This window comes from Podospora pseudopauciseta, chromosome 1 (assembly GCF_035222475.1).
Source record: "Podospora pseudopauciseta strain CBS 411.78 chromosome 1, whole genome shotgun sequence".
NCBI lineage: Eukaryota > Fungi > Ascomycota > Sordariomycetes > Sordariales > Podosporaceae > Podospora > Podospora pseudopauciseta.
Genome location: NC_085892.1, coordinates 6,625,494 through 6,641,108, shown reverse-complemented (window position 1 = coordinate 6,641,108; position 15,615 = coordinate 6,625,494). Strand labels below are relative to the sequence as shown.

Below are 15,615 nucleotides of genomic sequence, written 5' to 3'. Positions count from 1 at the left end.
GTCAACCAACAAGAAGACCGAGAAGAAAGAAGAAAAGGTAGTGGACATGATGGGTCAAAGAGGAACATCCTCCCGGCCTAGGACACTCGGAGCGGCCCTGCCCTGGTCCTGGGTACAAGGTAGTTTGGCCGTCACATGTGGGGCGGGTAGAAAAGAAAACGGTCTGCGCGGCGATGGTGGGTACGGATGCTGAATGGTCCCTATCCATGCAGGTCATCGCACCGATGCGTGGTTTCGTCGAGGTTTTCGAACAGGGGATCGGGAATGGAGGTTCTTTGATGAAAATGGTAAACAAAAGAGGACGGTGCAAGTGCAACTCCGGCTACTGCACAACGGGCAGCGGGCTACCCAACAAACGGGCACCGCGTTGAGTGGAAGTCCCGAAAGGAAAAATCAGCACAACCGTCCGGCTCCTGAGACTGTGCACCTTGATGGACGTCATCCTTCATCTCGTGCCTGGAAGCCCAGCCAGGGCCCGGGGCTCAGGGCCTTCTCCGTCTCGAAGCGACGCGTGCATGCTGCGAGGTAAATCGACCGCTGCTCGCAGAAGCATTCCTGAGTGTGTGCCCTTGCATTCGCGAGCAAGACGACCCCTCGCCTGCGTCTGAGGGGCAGAGCTTGGAGCGCCGGAGCAAGGGGATGTTTTGGTGGGGTGGTGGGGTGACGAGCAGAGCTCAGGGGGTGGACGGACGGGAAGGTGGGATGTGGAGAAGGTGCACGGAAGGTGATGAGAAGCAGGACGACAGCTCTCAGCCGGAGTATGCCCGATCCCATCTTCTTCTTGGGCAGAAGCAGACGTGACTGATGAGAAGGGATTGGAGAGAACAAAGAGCCAGCAGGAGGCTTGTGCGCAGAAGTCATCAAGACCTGGGCGCGAGGGTGTGTGGTGTGCTGCTACGAAAAGCTGGCCCTGGTCCACGCACTGACGACGCCGAGCAAATCCGCGACATCTCCAGAAGCTTTGGACCACTGATGCGCCGCTCCAAGGACGATCCGGTACTTGGTGATATGCGGGCGACCGTATTGGGGCGGTAATCGAGCTCTGGAGGACAGGAGGCAAAGAGGCCATGATAATTCGGAGCTGCTATAGTGTAGCATCAAGCGAGCAGATGACACTTTTTTGTCGTGGGGATGTTCGACTGCGAGATTGGCACCACACCAGGTCCAATATCAGACAAACAGTCCGCATGAATATCCACCATCTTGCCCGAGTTTGCGTTTCTGCGGACCCGAATGCAAGAGCTTGATGTTTAGCTTTCCAGGGATGTCTATGTGTGTTGTACATACACATGGCGGTGTTCGCTGGGTTGGATATTGGGTCACAGGTCGCGAAGAAGGCAGCGATGAGGCACATCGCATTGAGCCGTTAAGAGTACCAGCTCCACATGACTGTCCATCGTTTTTCTTTTGAACGCCATTGGACACACAAAAACTCCATTGAAGGCGGACTTATGGGAGTTAGTTTCGGGACACAAGACAGTGGGACCGCCATTTGCCAGACAGTTTCGAGAAACCGATGGCGAGGTCAAAGCGATGGTGTCAAGAGCGCGCTTCGCGTACCGTAACATCGCCCAGTACACTCATGCACGCAGGCTTCAGGGCGCAAGGTCCATCCAGATCTGGGCTGTCGACAATAAGGATGCTTGAGCTTGACAGCTTGGCTTTCCCTTCCGGGAGATTCGAAACCGCTTTTGGTTTTTTGAGATGAACACCCACAGACGCTTGTGGTAGTATCCAAAGATGCAACGTCGCCCAGCTTGCGAATCAAGTCGACAATATTAAACAGCCCGAGGGAGAACCTTGAACAGAGCTGCTGATTCCGCTTGTGTGTCCGGATTACTTGTTGAAAACTATACAGACTGCTAAGACTGCAGTTGTGGTCCATGATAAGCTTGCATCTAGACCAGTACGGAAGATCTCAGTGAACTGCTGGTGCTCGAGATGCGCTCTGCTCTGAAGCGATGTCTCAGGCTGGCCGTGGGAGGCTGATCCGGGCTGCCCAAAACGGAGATGCGATCTGCCGGCTGAAGATACTTCCCACGGAGCACGTCGTCAAGCTCGCCAAAAGCGCGCTGCGGGGAAAGCTTCCATGCTCTAGCAAGCACGCAAGGTCGGTTGATCTGCGCAGGGGCCACGAGGGAAGCCTCAGTGAGAAGAACCTGTTGATGAAGACGGCACGTTGGTGAATCTGCCTGCTGGTTGTCAACCGATAAGCGCTCTGTTGGCGATTCTTCCGGTTTAACAAAGGTTTTGCCTGTCAATAGCAGGGCCGGTAAGGTGAAAGGGCGCTAATATATGGCCGAGGAGGTTGTCCTGAGGCTATTTCTAGCATATTAGGTCCTTGCCTAGCACTTCTCTCATCAGTTGTCCCATATTTCAGTTGTAGCTGGGACGAACCCCCACGACACGGCACGATGCGAGGATATCTATCATTGTGGACAGGTAGAGACGTGTATCTCGGTGGTCGTCTCTGATACCTACCCAGCCTCAAGATGTGACTGATCAACAGTGAGCGGAGCGTGTCTCGTTTGGGTAGTCGTGGGAAAAGGTCAATATGGTCAACAAATTGCTTGCTATCAACCCCGCTTGCCTCGTGCTGCATGGATGGGAATGGGGCATTCCGTCATGCGTTTGCGGGTCCGATTTGGCGAGTATCTTTTTTCGTCACAACGGCGACCGAATGTAACATCAGCGAGCTTCGTCGCTTGGCTAAGCGGTGTCGTCTTCCGCCAAGTCGACAAAGGCCGGACGGACAATGTCTTGAGAGAGTCGAGGCGGAAGGTCTCGACGCTTCACGGTCCAGTTCCCCGGTCCGCCACCCATTCTTCCCAGGGCCCAGGGGAGGGCGCATAAACATCTCGATGGCGGATGCAGCCACAACGTTCCGCGACGATCACAAACGTCGAGCACCTCGTGCGGAATCAGGAAGGTGCGTGGGAGCGTGGGAGCGTGGGAGCGTGGGAGCGTGGGAGCGTGGAAGCGTCGTCGTTATGCGCAACTGGACTCGGATGAGGCTGTTTTGGATTGCGAGGGGGGGTGCCCTGTCTCTTGGTCACTGATCAGCCGGAATGGCAGCCGTTGTGCTGTCCATGATTCGTTGTCGTAGGCAATGGCGGTTTAGACGACGTTGCAGTGGGCCCGAGGGAAGTGCACAGAGCTTCCAATGATGGCCAGCATACGGAATCACACACACGGTGGCACGGCGGACGCGGGCGGCAGGGATACCAAAAAAAAGGATGGGATCGAGAAGGCGCTGGGACGCTCAGATGATGGCATGGCGAGGAAGACCTGCAATGCAGCCCGAACACGTTTTCTGCGAGCACTGAGGTGACGACTTGGTTCCTGTTCCTGAAAAAGCCCCTGTTCCTGGACCCCACAACTTGAGCCCCACCATCTGCAGGGAATTCCGCATTCGTCAAAGAGCGAAACACCAGTCATTGCCCCCCCATCCCGTTGCCCGCATCACAGGGCAAGGAACGGCCCGAGCTCATCATCTTCATGTCCGCCAGCAGAAGGCAACGACACCTTCATCAACTCAACTCCATACATCTTCCCAAACATCTGTGGCCGCCGCCAAAACACATATTGTTTGTTGTTTGGAGAAGAGCCTGCATCTCTGGCGCTTGGCACTTGACGAAGCCAGCATCAAAACGCTATCCATACCTTACCTACGCTCAGGCATTCTTTGTTCAGTCTTGTCTTCCCCAAGCCCAAGCTACCGTAACGGAACAGATGCATCAATACGATAGACGGTGGGGCGACAGCGCCATAATTCTTGGTTACAACATCCCATCAGGCCGAAATGTTGTTCAAGAAACTTGAGATCAGGTGGTACTTCGTATCAGGTCACCAGACGGGAGATCTCCGGCATTGGGACGGCTCCCCTTTTGCTTCAAAATCTTCCGACCTGGTATCGGAGTAATAACCGTGTCATAATATGCTGATACTATGCGATAATCTCAAGCCTTCACCACCAAAGTCGTCTGATATGCGGTGATGAACCCGTCCAATTATCACCTGCGTCGGGATGCATGTAGCGCTCTGACGGGACGCGGACATTGGGACAGGATGCAACAGCAAATCGCTGCCGAGTGGGCCGTCCAAATCCACCTCGACCGCCGAGCTCGCCGAGTCTAACGCAGTGGCATCTTCGAGACATGCCGGGGTTTCCGGAGCAAGCCGGAGCTGGTCGATCGGCGACCTCGCAACCCGAAACCCATGCCGGACCGGTGATTGAGCAGCCCCCCTCCCCCCCCCTCGATGGCAATCCTCGAGCCCAAGGGAAAGTCACAACTGCAAGTCAGTTCTTCTCGTGCATGAAGATGTTCATATGCAGTGCATGTTTCTCTTCTCACAGATGCGCGCAAACCAGGTTCCCTCGATATATTTCTTGGCAATGCTTCCCGCACCCAGCAAGATGCCGGTCGTCCTGTTGTGACAGCGCGCTGCATCCGCTTAGATTTCTCCTCCAAGCCTAGCTTGCTACCAATATAATATCAAACCTCAGGATCCATTGCCACGCCGCTTTGTCAGAACGCCAGTCTCCCTTTTTCCTGCAGCAGACAGGAGTTGAAAGCCCAACATGGCATCGCTCGTCGTGTCCCTTCGCAGTTTCGGCAGCGGACCCCTGCTCGCACATTAAACCTCTTTTGGAGCCAGGAAATGTACGAGATCGCCGACTTGGAGACAAAAATCTCCATCGTTTTTTACGTGGGGTACAATACGACGTTGTCTCCTCTTGGTGGGGGTTCCTGTACTATGTAGGTAGTCTTTGGGCAATTGCATTGACGAGATTCCTTTCCTGATGCACCATTTTCCATCATATCATCCCCACACTCTTCTTGTCATTGCTCCCCCTCCGCTCGAACGAAGGCCCGGTCACCAGTCGACAAGAATTGTGTTTCATGCAGCACAACAAGACGCATTGGCCAAGGTTACTTCGTCCCCCGCCCCAAGAGCGTTTCACCGCCGGCTTGTGATGAGCTCAAGAGAAGGAAGAAAATGGATGGAAGCAAGCCTTCCGGAGATTGATGAGAAAAAAAAATGCCACGTGCCCAAGGTGTGATTCGTTCCACATTGCCAACCCCATCACCCTAGGAATGCAGCTCGCCGTTTTCTGCTCTCTGTCTCCTCTCTCCGTCGTTTTCCTGTTTCTCTGAAACGGTGGGTTTCACGTGGAGAAATGCCGCGTGGGCTTGGTCCTCCACTTACTCCAGAGAACGTCACTCCCGCGGCTTGGTCGTATTCGGTTTGTTTGCTTCGTGGACGTCGACCCTTTTTTTTTTTTTTTTTTTTTTTTTTTTTTTTTTTGTTGCGTACACACCTTTGCTCCACTTTGTACGAAATGTAGGTACCTGATCTGGTGATCCTCGGCGGAGGTGGATGGAAAAAGGAATTTTGGCATCACGGAGCTTTCCGTGGGGATTTCTATTTGGCAGGTATAGACGGTCACCCGTGGCAGTCAAGCCGGCGGTTATTGAGGGGCTAGCGTTGCGAATGTTAACCGAGGTGCCGAAAGGCGGTGATGATTGAGATTCATACGACTTCTTTTCGTCTGCGTTGCTCATGATATATTCTGAGATGACAAACGGTATCTGTGAGCAGATGTCAGACAGGTAACCAGGGTAGTAGGCTACCAGAACCCCACAAGGCAGACGCGCTGAAAGGGTAATCTACATATGAATACACGTTTCTGAACGTGCATGCATCAGCCGAGGACCCCGTTCTCGGGGGCTGAGAGTCGGTATAGGTAAAGATTGATCATGGGTGAAGGGGTTGGATGAGAAAGTATGTCTTACTACTGGTAGCATGCACACCTGAGATTAGCTATGAGACAAATTGGAGATGATATCCATCCTTGTCCCCATACATCTGGAGGTTTTTTGCTTCTAATAATATCACTACAGGTACCTATTCAGATGTCACTCCCAATTGAACACGGACGGTTCTTTCTGTTGTTTTGTGAAGTTTGATGTGTAAAAGTCACCTGGGAGGTATTCAAAAGCTCTAGAGAAGTTCAACACTGAAAGTGCCTATTTGGAGAGGCTGCAATGCTACTTACTGGTCCATAGCAGAACACGTGGTGGATGTATTCAAGCTTGCCTCCACGATCCGCTCCAAACTGTCCGTCATGTCAGTTAGCCTGTCATCTCGCTTCTCAAATACTCTCTTGGCCACATTGAACCTGTAGCCGACGTCGTTCCATTCAAGATTCCACTCAGTCTCTGGTGTAGTCTCCAAGTACACGATGAATCTCGCAATGTCGGGCTTGTCCGCCGGTTTATATGTAACCACGCGTTTGAGAGACCTGGTGCTTGATAGGCGCACCGTAGGCTAAGACGGTCTTGAGAATCTTCAGGGAGCAATTCGACCGATGGCGACGTTCAATCACCTGGCTGGGACGCAAGAAAAAGAATGATATCCTTCAACAACCGGGGCTTGGGCCTCGCCACTCATTTGCTTCCAGGCTTGGTCGGGTGAGATGCCAGAGATTCTATCATCAGAGTCGTCGACGAACTCGCTCCATCCCAGTCCGTTTTCGATGCAGATTCTCATTATATCCTTTCCCCTGGCATATCCAGCAGCAAGCAAGAACAAATCCGTATTTTGGACTAGCAAGGTGGAGATCTGCGCCAGTTCCCAACAGAAAAAGCGAACTGATCCGCGCAACGGGATAAAGCCACTGCATGAAGACATGTTCCTGGCTTCCCCCCTCACAAGGTTGATATTTGCGCCGTGCCGAAGGGGAGTTTGTATAAGTGCTGTGCCTGTATCGCCGTTGTTATTTGCAGCTGCACACTGGAGGGGAGTAGCCAGCTGAACCTCGAAATATTGAAACTCAAAGCCCTCGCTAGGATCAACCCCTGCTTCGAGTAGCTTAGGTTGCTAGAGCGGTGGAGGCATCACTGTGAGTTTGAATTAGACATAGAAATTGAAGAGGGCTTCCCAAGTATGACTGTCGCCTTGTATCAGCTTCCAGCGACAACAGCCATTCTACCATGTCCATTGTTTTGTGAAACTCGTCTCGGCGTGATAGCAGAGCCATATGGAGTGGCGAAAGGCTGAGCGACAAGCGTGTCACACCCCACGTGTTCGCCGTTTGCATCTCTTGAATGGGTCGCCCAAAATATCTGCGCATGGACAGTAAAGGGATACCTCTTCAGTGTTGTTGGCTGAAACTATATGAGGTTGTCGTGATAGAGCAGGCAGGCAAGACATAATTTTGCCATGACACGACTCCCCTCTCCAGCACTGAGTGCAAATCTGCTGGCCTTTCCAAGTTTTATCTCTTTGGATACCAGATACTCCTTGACCGTGAAATGCGCCAGCCGTATGTGAGCTCTGCTATCAATCTCCGATGAGGGGGACATCGGCGAAAGTGACACAAGGCTTGAACAAGAGGTGAGTAGACGGTTCCAAATAAATCCCAGTGTTTTTGATGCGAAGGCCTCCATTGGGGTCGATGCAAAGAATGTCCGAGAGCTCGCCGACTGTGAGGTCTCGCTTCGCAAAAGAGAGGGCTAGCGGTACCAGTCGAACATTTCTGAGACTTCTTGTTTCCAGTCGTGCCAGTATTCGTTCATACGTGGGGGGAAGATCTTGTGGGAGTGATGACAACACTTCGTCAATCTCCTAGGAACTGGTGCATATTTCCAAGGCGTCAAGTTGGCATTGTGCCCAGCGGAACCTGTTCAACTATCAGTTAAAGACCGCGCTCAGGATGTCGTATGTCTTGCAACAATACTGACATGCCCGCAGCCTTCGAAGTCAGAATCTCGCGAACTCTTCTTTTGACAATGTCATCCCATTCTTTCATGTCATCTGAGGATTCCATCCTATGGTCAATATACAGACCGATGTCTGCATCGACGTCGACACCTAATAGTCTTGTCCTGGTGGGAGCGTCTTGTAGTACAAGTTCAATATCCCTTTCTGGATGGCTGAGTACGAGAAGATGCGCGCCAGAGACTTCTGAAATAGTCTTGATATGCTTCCAAAGGGTCTGCCTCCCCACACATTCATCTAGGGCATCTACTACCACAGATATTTTGGGGAAATGACCGAGGCCCGTAACAACGACTTCGAGCAAGTCGTCTAGAGATGGATCTTTGGCACTGGAAGCAATGGTTTTATCATGGAGGGCTTGGAGCGATCTGAGGCATGCGGGACTCCAAGCCGCCATCTGCACCAATAGCGACCGAAGCATGGCGTGTACGTGTTGCTGCGTCTCGATCTGGAAGTCGAAATAGTAGAAAATGACCGGCGTTGAGGACCCATCTTCTTGGCGAAGGAGGTTTGCGACGATGGCTGAACTGATGATGGTTTTGCCTGCACCCGGGATGCCAGTGAGCCAAAGAAACTCTGCAGGCTGCTGCCAATCCTTGAAAACGGGACACTCGAGGAACCACGTCCCAGTTCCCGGCTCCCACTTCGCGAGCGCATTGCGGAGATTGCGCCAGACATCGGGCGCTCTAAGCCATTGAAGTGACTGTCGGCGGAATTCAGTTTGGATACGCTGCTCCAACATGGCAGATTGCGAAGCAACAACACTGTCAATGCCCAGTAATACCGCCCTGTCAGTGTGTGCAACATTGCAAGAATGTCAGTTTGTAAGAGCAAAGCGCGATACAGATGAAAGAAAAACCGACATGGACTGTGACTGTATGGCCAATCCAAGCTGGGTCTTTATTCGCTCCATGTTGTCCAGATGCTTTTCCACATCTTTTTGCCGCAGAGGCCACAAGATTCAGTGTTTCGTATCCAGGAGGTCCAGGATAGCCGAGACTTCCTTGAAGCAGGTTGCCACAGGGTTGTCACTTCTCTCCATGATGAGGAGAGTAATGGCGCGCGCATCTTTGTATACGGTGTAAACCCGTAAATCCGTGATGTAGCCTTGAGAGAGAAATCAATTAATCCGACAATCGCGGCTGCAGTTTCCATATTGCCAGAAACTCAAACTTGGATGAAGACGTGTGTTTTTGTTGTTGTTGGGTAGTCTTCGACTTGAACTCTGGAAGGAAGGACCGATATCGCCCCCAATTCGAGGTGGCAGTGTGTTTGGTTGCCTTCCAGGCCTCCACAGGCCAGTCATGCACCTGTCCCACATTACACAATATAGGAGGTTTTAGGTAGGTATGATAAGGTGGGTAGTTTTCTGATTGTTTCCTTGATTACACACATCTTTTGGAGCATATGTGATAGACAGAGTGAGGAATGGTGATATTTAATGACCATGTAAGAAACGACCACCTCGGTCTATCGTTTGGTTCTGAAACGCAACAAGCCAAACACTGCCAGAAAAAGTATGTACATAGAAAAACCCCTCAAACCTTTGAACTCCTTGCCAATCATTTCTCGTGAAACCAGTGGTCGTCAATGCCGCCCAGGCTTATTGCTGTCCAGTCGCCGTCACCTCCACTTTGGGCTTGTCATCTTGCACTTTCAAATTCTTCATGTCTGACGATATCCCTGTGAATGGACACACACCAGCTGTCGGACCATCTTTGCCCTTTTGTCCGCTGGCGGGGCAGGCTGTTGCTGTGTCATCGCTGCCCTCAGAAATAGCATCTTGCTCGTTAAGAACCTTCTTTCCGTGCAGCCAGCCTTCCTTTTCGATTTCGCCAAAGTCCATGCCGTCGGTGAACTCCTCCCCATCATGGACATACCACTTGGTGAACAGGTCGTTCTGAATCCAGATGACCTTGCCAAGGGCTTTGACGATGGCGATCTTGCGTTGGATGTGTAGACGAGGATGGGAGAGGATAGCCTCGGTGAGAACATCTTGGATAACAGCGAGTCCGGCGCCGATGTGAATATACTCAATGTGTAATGGGTGCGTTCGGCCAATGCCTGTGTGCATCATGCCAACCTTGTCGAGGTACTCCCAGAACTCCATCTGCGCAGGATCTGAACACAACTTCTTAAGATATGCTCTGAGAAACATTTTGCGATGAAGAATCTGGGGGCTGTCCTCATCTGGCGTGTCGTCCATGGGACCTTCGAAGGCTGTGGATCTTGTCGTAAAAGCCCGGGCGGTGATGTCATACTGCAAAAGTTTCTTGTACACAATGTTGACAACCGCTGGGATGAGGGCCTGGATATATTTGCTGCCGCTCTTCAATGCTTCGATGTCACCTGGTAAAGTCGTTAGTGTTGCTCATGCTGGGATAGCCTGGCATAAGGAAGACACTCACTGACACCAAAGTCAAGAAAAGAATGCAAGTACTTGACACGAGCCTCCAGACTGGTGTAGAGACTCTTGCGGTCGATGTGCTGCATCGGACGATTTCGTGATGCTGGCATCGTGATATGGTTGCGGATGTCTTGTGGAGGGGAAGGAGAGAAAATGATAGAGGTTGGAAGGGTTGCCGTTTAGGGATAGTCGGTGTAAGTGGAGACAACCGAAATCTGGGGTCGAACAGGGGTGGTTGCAGAGTGGGAGGATGAGGCTCAGAAGACCAAATGATGCTGAGGTCAAGATATCAAAGGGGAAGAGGAGATACTGAGCTTTTCAAGCATTCCATCGAGTCAACTAGTCACGAGTTTGGTGTTGCGTGGTGTGACCATGACGCATGGGCTCAAGGTGGTGTGATGTTGAAGGCCACATCGAACCATTTGGTGTCGGACCTAATTAACGACACCTGATTGGTCACACTGGGGCCATTTACACCACAAATGGAAAGAGCCCCAGTGTCAACAGGCGCTCTCTCGCCCTGGGAATAAATACATAGATACTGTGCGATCTCTTATGGGATTTCAGTTTTCCCGCTGTAGACCGACAGCAATTGGTACCTTCCATCGGCCAGATACAGTAGGGAGTGATACATTTTCAGCACGCCACGGTCCACAACCTCAACATCAACTTGTTTGCCTCGCATCAACTAGGTACATCAACCAGAGACTCAGCTTGTCGATTATGACTAACAAGCCCGAAGTCACGCTGGACAATTTGCACTGGGTTCATACACCGCTGGAAAGATGATGACAGAATGGGATCTGAGTTGCACTTCTGAATTCGACCTCAACCTCACGAGCAAGACGAATCTGGCATAGATAGCGACTCTCTTGACCCTTGCATGGTATTCCGAGGGTTTATGTGCAATGCGGAAACGCTGAAAGACGGTGCACCTCGACCGGTGCTAACGAGTAAGATCTTTCTCCTCTGACCAAGTCGCCCGCAGTGGGCTACAGGAGCCCCAAGTCAAATTCCAACGCACGGAACTCTGAGAATATTGAGGGAGGCCAAGAGCCGCGGTGGTCTTATGATGTTAAGGATAAAATTTTCCTGCTCCTCGGTCCAGTGTGTTGTCTACCTGGTATTCCAAGTGGTCGATTTCCACTTATCAAGCGGCAATATTCCTTGAGATACAAGACGGACTTCAACATAACTACAGGGAATGGCTACAGTATCGAGGGCTAGCTAGAAAATGACCCGAAGCTATAGTTACACTATCTTGGAATTGGTCTCACCTTTCCGCAGGGAATTGCTCGGTCACGCTGTGTTCAGGAGCATATTCAAGCATATCTTATGTGTTGGCAACAGGCCCTTGCAGCACTGGCATTGATTTTAGACAAGCGTGATGCCAACAACTGAGTTGATAGCAACATCCACCCCAACTTTGATTGTGCTGTTAGTAGTAAGCCATCTTTTGGCGAGGACATTCGTAAAGGCAGCCCCTTCAAGCGTTAACTGACTACGCAGCTCATAGAGAACAAAACAAGCTATCCCAGTAACCGTCGCCATGTTGAAATGCTGTGTGGACTTAGGGTGTTGGTCGGAACGTTCGTCTGGGACTGAAACTACGATATCCGCGTCAAAGGAATTAGACTGCGTCTTTCTTTCAAGACTTGACATATCCGGTCTTAAAAACCGTGAGTTAAGCGCGATTCGCCATCCACGCCCCTGATGAATGAGTATTATCACGCTTTCACAGAGTGACCACTGTACCTTGGTTGGCAATTCCTCTGGGAGTCGGCCTTGTGAAGGTGAAGCTGAAACCAACCAAATCCATGCAACCAGCCTCATAACTGAAACCCATCTCGTTTGAAGCTGCTTTCAATCAAAATCTACCATTGTCTCGCTCTGCAAAAAAGAGTGAAACTGTCCCAATATTTCCAGTCGGACGCAAAAGAATATTCAAATCCGAATTTATGATGTCTCCGGCGGATGGTCAGCATACGAGCCCTGGTTGATTGGAGACTTGCTGTTGAAGTGGCCTATCTGCATCATTCGCCTAGTTATGCCTCCAATAAGGTCAGGCAGCGGTCATTCTGCAGCGCGTCTGACGTTGAAGGGCATTGAGGGCGTGAGGTCACCAACAAGACGAGGTCAGGACATCGGCCTGGGGGTTGGGATCGAAACGATAGCTCTGGACTAGGTTGCCGTCATGCCGCGGATTGTGTTGGATTGAAATGCATGCTGGCGTCAGGAGGTTGATATTGAGTGGCAAAAGCCGGCTGAAAAAAGGTGGGTGAGGCTGTCCTTGATTGGCACATGTCCCAGTATCAAGAGTGGGATGAAAAAGGAAAAGGGCACATGAGAAAATTTATTTTGGCTGTTGCTCTGCAGTTCCGTCACGGTCATCATTGGCTGCCTGCAACTATATGCCTCATGGTGGTCTGCCGTCGACCTTGGCACTTGTGGTTGGGGATCTTGACCAGCCTCTATTCAGGACCCTTATTGCCATGGATCCCTATGGGGTTAGGGTAGATCGACATGGCCCGCCATATTCACGATGAACAGTGGGGGCATTTTGGGGGTTCTTTGGTGGTGGGACAAACTCTTGACTCGACGACGGGATCGAGGCCACGGGTGCGACTCTTGTTGAACGTAACAAATGGCATCGAGTAAAAGAAAAACGGGGACCGCGGTAGAAAAAGAGACGGGTTGCACTCGTCTGCAACTGCTGCCAAGCAAAGTATTTGGAGCACAAAAAGACAAATCACAATTAGATATTCGGCGGCTCCCATTTGTCGGGCGCTCGTCGTTGTACGAGGAGGTATTATGCAGCGCGGGGCAGGGAGCCAATCGGCAGGCAGCGATAAGCTTACTTCTCGGCGGCGGCTCCTGTGGGTGGGATCATGCGAGGGGAAAGCTCCAGGGAAGCTTGCTCCCCTCTGCCCCTCGTTTGTCCTGATGGTGGTCCTATCTCGGGAACTCAGCCCCAGATATTGGAATGCGACCGCGTCCAGTCCCAAATGGGTGTCTGAATGCGTTTCTTGGGCGTCTTTGTCAGATAGATTATCACGGCTCTCACCCCGCGATCACCCGTGAACCACCTGCCACCCCCAGATAACCGGCCTGGGCTCTTACCTTATCTCGTCGCGAGCCAGCGCCGCCGCGTTTGATTGCGCCGCTGTCCGTTATCGGGTGCTGAAGCTTTAACCCCACGATCCCCGCCATCGCCACTGACAGACAAACCCTCCTTCATATGAAACCTCCCTTCTGCAGTCTCTATTAAAATCCCCAAACCTCCCCAGGGAACACCGTTGCGCCCTGTCCTTTCAGACTCTTCCAGATTTCTGAAGTTTGAGCTCAGTCCTCCCACCGTGCCCTCACATAATCCGCAATCATGGTATGTGACCCCGCCAACACCAACACTCCGGCCTGCTTGGCGTACAGCCCTTCGGGCCCTGCCATCTTCAGGTTTCCGCAGATTCCCATGTGCGCGTACAATGCCGCCGATGGCATTCTTGCGTCGCTGTTTGGAGAGCCGAGCTAACCACCATGTTCGACGACGACTGCAGGCGACTACCGAGTCCTTCCTCTCCAATGCCCAGAACGTGAGCAAGACCCGACTCTGACTTTTGGCGCCGGCCAAGCCGCCGCTATTTCTGCGACTCGTGCTGACTGATTGGCGTGCAGCTCCAGAAGTTCCTGACTCTGGACCAAAGGGGGAAGATCATGGCCGAGTACATCTGGTGAGTCCCCCACGCGGCCCCCCCCCGAGTATCCCGCTCATCCCTGCACCTGGAACCGCAGCCAATGAGGGCCAATGAGGGGAAAACGGCTGTTAACAGAATGTGTCTAGGATTGATGCTGAAGGTGGTACCCGTTCCAAGTCGAGAGTAAGCAAAGAGTCCGAAACCGAAAGCCCAAATCCGACGCATACTTACCAGTCTCCTGCAAACAGACACTCGACGAGAAGGAGGGCGGCTACACTCCGGATGATCTTCCCATCTGGAACTTCGATGGTTCCTCCACCGGCCAGGCCCCCGGCGACAACTCGGACGTTTACCTGAAGCCCGTAGCGGTTTTTCCCGATCCGTTCCGTCTCGGCAACAACATTCTCGTCCTTTCCGAGTGCATCGACAACGATGGCAACCCCAACAAGTACAACTTCCGTCATGAGACCGCCAAGCTGATGGAGGCTCACGCCGCTCACGAGCCCTGGTTCGGCCTTGAGCAAGAATACACTCTCCTCGACCTCAACGACCGTCCCTATGGCTGGTATGTGCTTCCACCCACGTGTGTTTTGGAACGATGTGAGACAGATGCTGATTGGATCCCAGGCCCAAGAACGGTTTCCCCGCCCCTCAGGGTCCTTACTACTGTGGTGTGGGTGCCGGCAAGGTTGTGCAGCGTGACATCGTCGAGGCTCACTACCGTGCCTGTCTGTACGCCGGCGTGAAGATCTCTGGTACCAATGCCGAGGTGATGCGTAGGTTTTCCTGTGATTCGGTGTAAGGTTGGACCCGAGGTTGCTAACATGCACAATAGCCGCCCAGTGGGAGTTCCAAGTCGGCCCCTGCCTTGGTATCGAGATGGGTGACCACCTCTGGCTTGCCAGATTCCTTCTGCACCGCATTGCCGAGGAGTTCGGCGCCAAGGTCTCCGTCCACCCCAAGCCTATTCCTGGCGACTGGAACGGTGCTGGTCTCCACTCCAACTTCTCTACCAAGGAGATGCGTCAAGAGGTACGATGATTGTTGGGACATAGTGGTTCTCACTCGTGAACATATACTGACGACTTTGGTTACAGGGCGGCATGAAGTACATCGAGGCTGCTATCGAGAAGCTCGGCAAGAGGCACCAAGAGCATATCGCCGTCTACGGCGAGGACAACGAGAAGCGTCTCACCGGCAGACACGAGACTGGTGCTATCGATCAGTTCTCGTATGGTGTTGCCAACCGTGGCTGCTCTATCCGCATTCCAAGAGAATGCGCCGCTAAGGGCTACGGCTACTTCGAGGATCGTCGCCCAGCCTCCAACGCTGACCCTTACCAGATTACTGGCATCATCATGGAGACGTATGTTCCCCCTACTCCGCTCCGAGTGAACGACACAGGCTAACTTGTCACAGTTGCTTCGGTGCTGTATAAACGCTGCATATCAACCTATCAACGATACCATTTCGATTTGACTGCCCACTTCACTGTACAGGAGGGATATTATTATTGGCGTTCGGGATATCAAGCTGAGGCTTTTCATTTGATCTTGCAGTCTTTTCGTTGTGGTTGAAGGTAGAATGACTAGGTAGTATGACAATTTAGCGATGAACAACCTTTCTTGTCCCTGCTCTTCGTGTATAAGTCGGTGATATATTTCCTTTTACGGACGGTATCCATCCCTTGATGTCAACATGGACCAGGGCTGTCAATGGAAGCTTGGCACC

At 52.1% G+C, this 15,615-nt stretch overlaps 2 protein-coding genes across 2 annotated transcripts; one reads left to right on the top strand and one right to left on the bottom strand.

Annotated features, from left to right (window-relative positions):
- Positions 1 to 9,084: 9,084 nt before the first annotated feature.
- On the bottom strand, positions 9,085 to 10,582 carry QC763_118090 (uncharacterized protein). The gene is made up of 2 exons (XM_062908400.1): positions 10,194 to 10,582; positions 9,085 to 10,134 (listed from the first exon to the last, which is right to left on the bottom strand). The coding sequence occupies exons 1-2, from the start codon at positions 10,300 to 10,302 to the stop codon at positions 9,389 to 9,391; spliced, it is 855 nt and encodes a 284-aa protein (XP_062771498.1). The 5' UTR covers positions 10,303 to 10,582; the 3' UTR covers positions 9,085 to 9,388.
- A 1,771-nt stretch (positions 10,583 to 12,353) lies between these two features.
- On the top strand, positions 12,354 to 15,516 carry GLN1_1 (glutamate--ammonia ligase). Its single transcript, XM_062905410.1, has 9 exons — positions 12,354 to 13,574; positions 13,747 to 13,782; positions 13,865 to 13,920; positions 14,031 to 14,067; positions 14,133 to 14,449; positions 14,512 to 14,660; positions 14,720 to 14,916; positions 14,982 to 15,250; positions 15,304 to 15,516. The coding sequence occupies exons 1-9, from the start codon at positions 13,572 to 13,574 to the stop codon at positions 15,320 to 15,322; spliced, it is 1,083 nt and encodes a 360-aa protein (XP_062771497.1). The 5' UTR covers positions 12,354 to 13,571; the 3' UTR covers positions 15,323 to 15,516.
- The last annotated feature ends 99 nt before the right edge of the window (positions 15,517 to 15,615 follow it).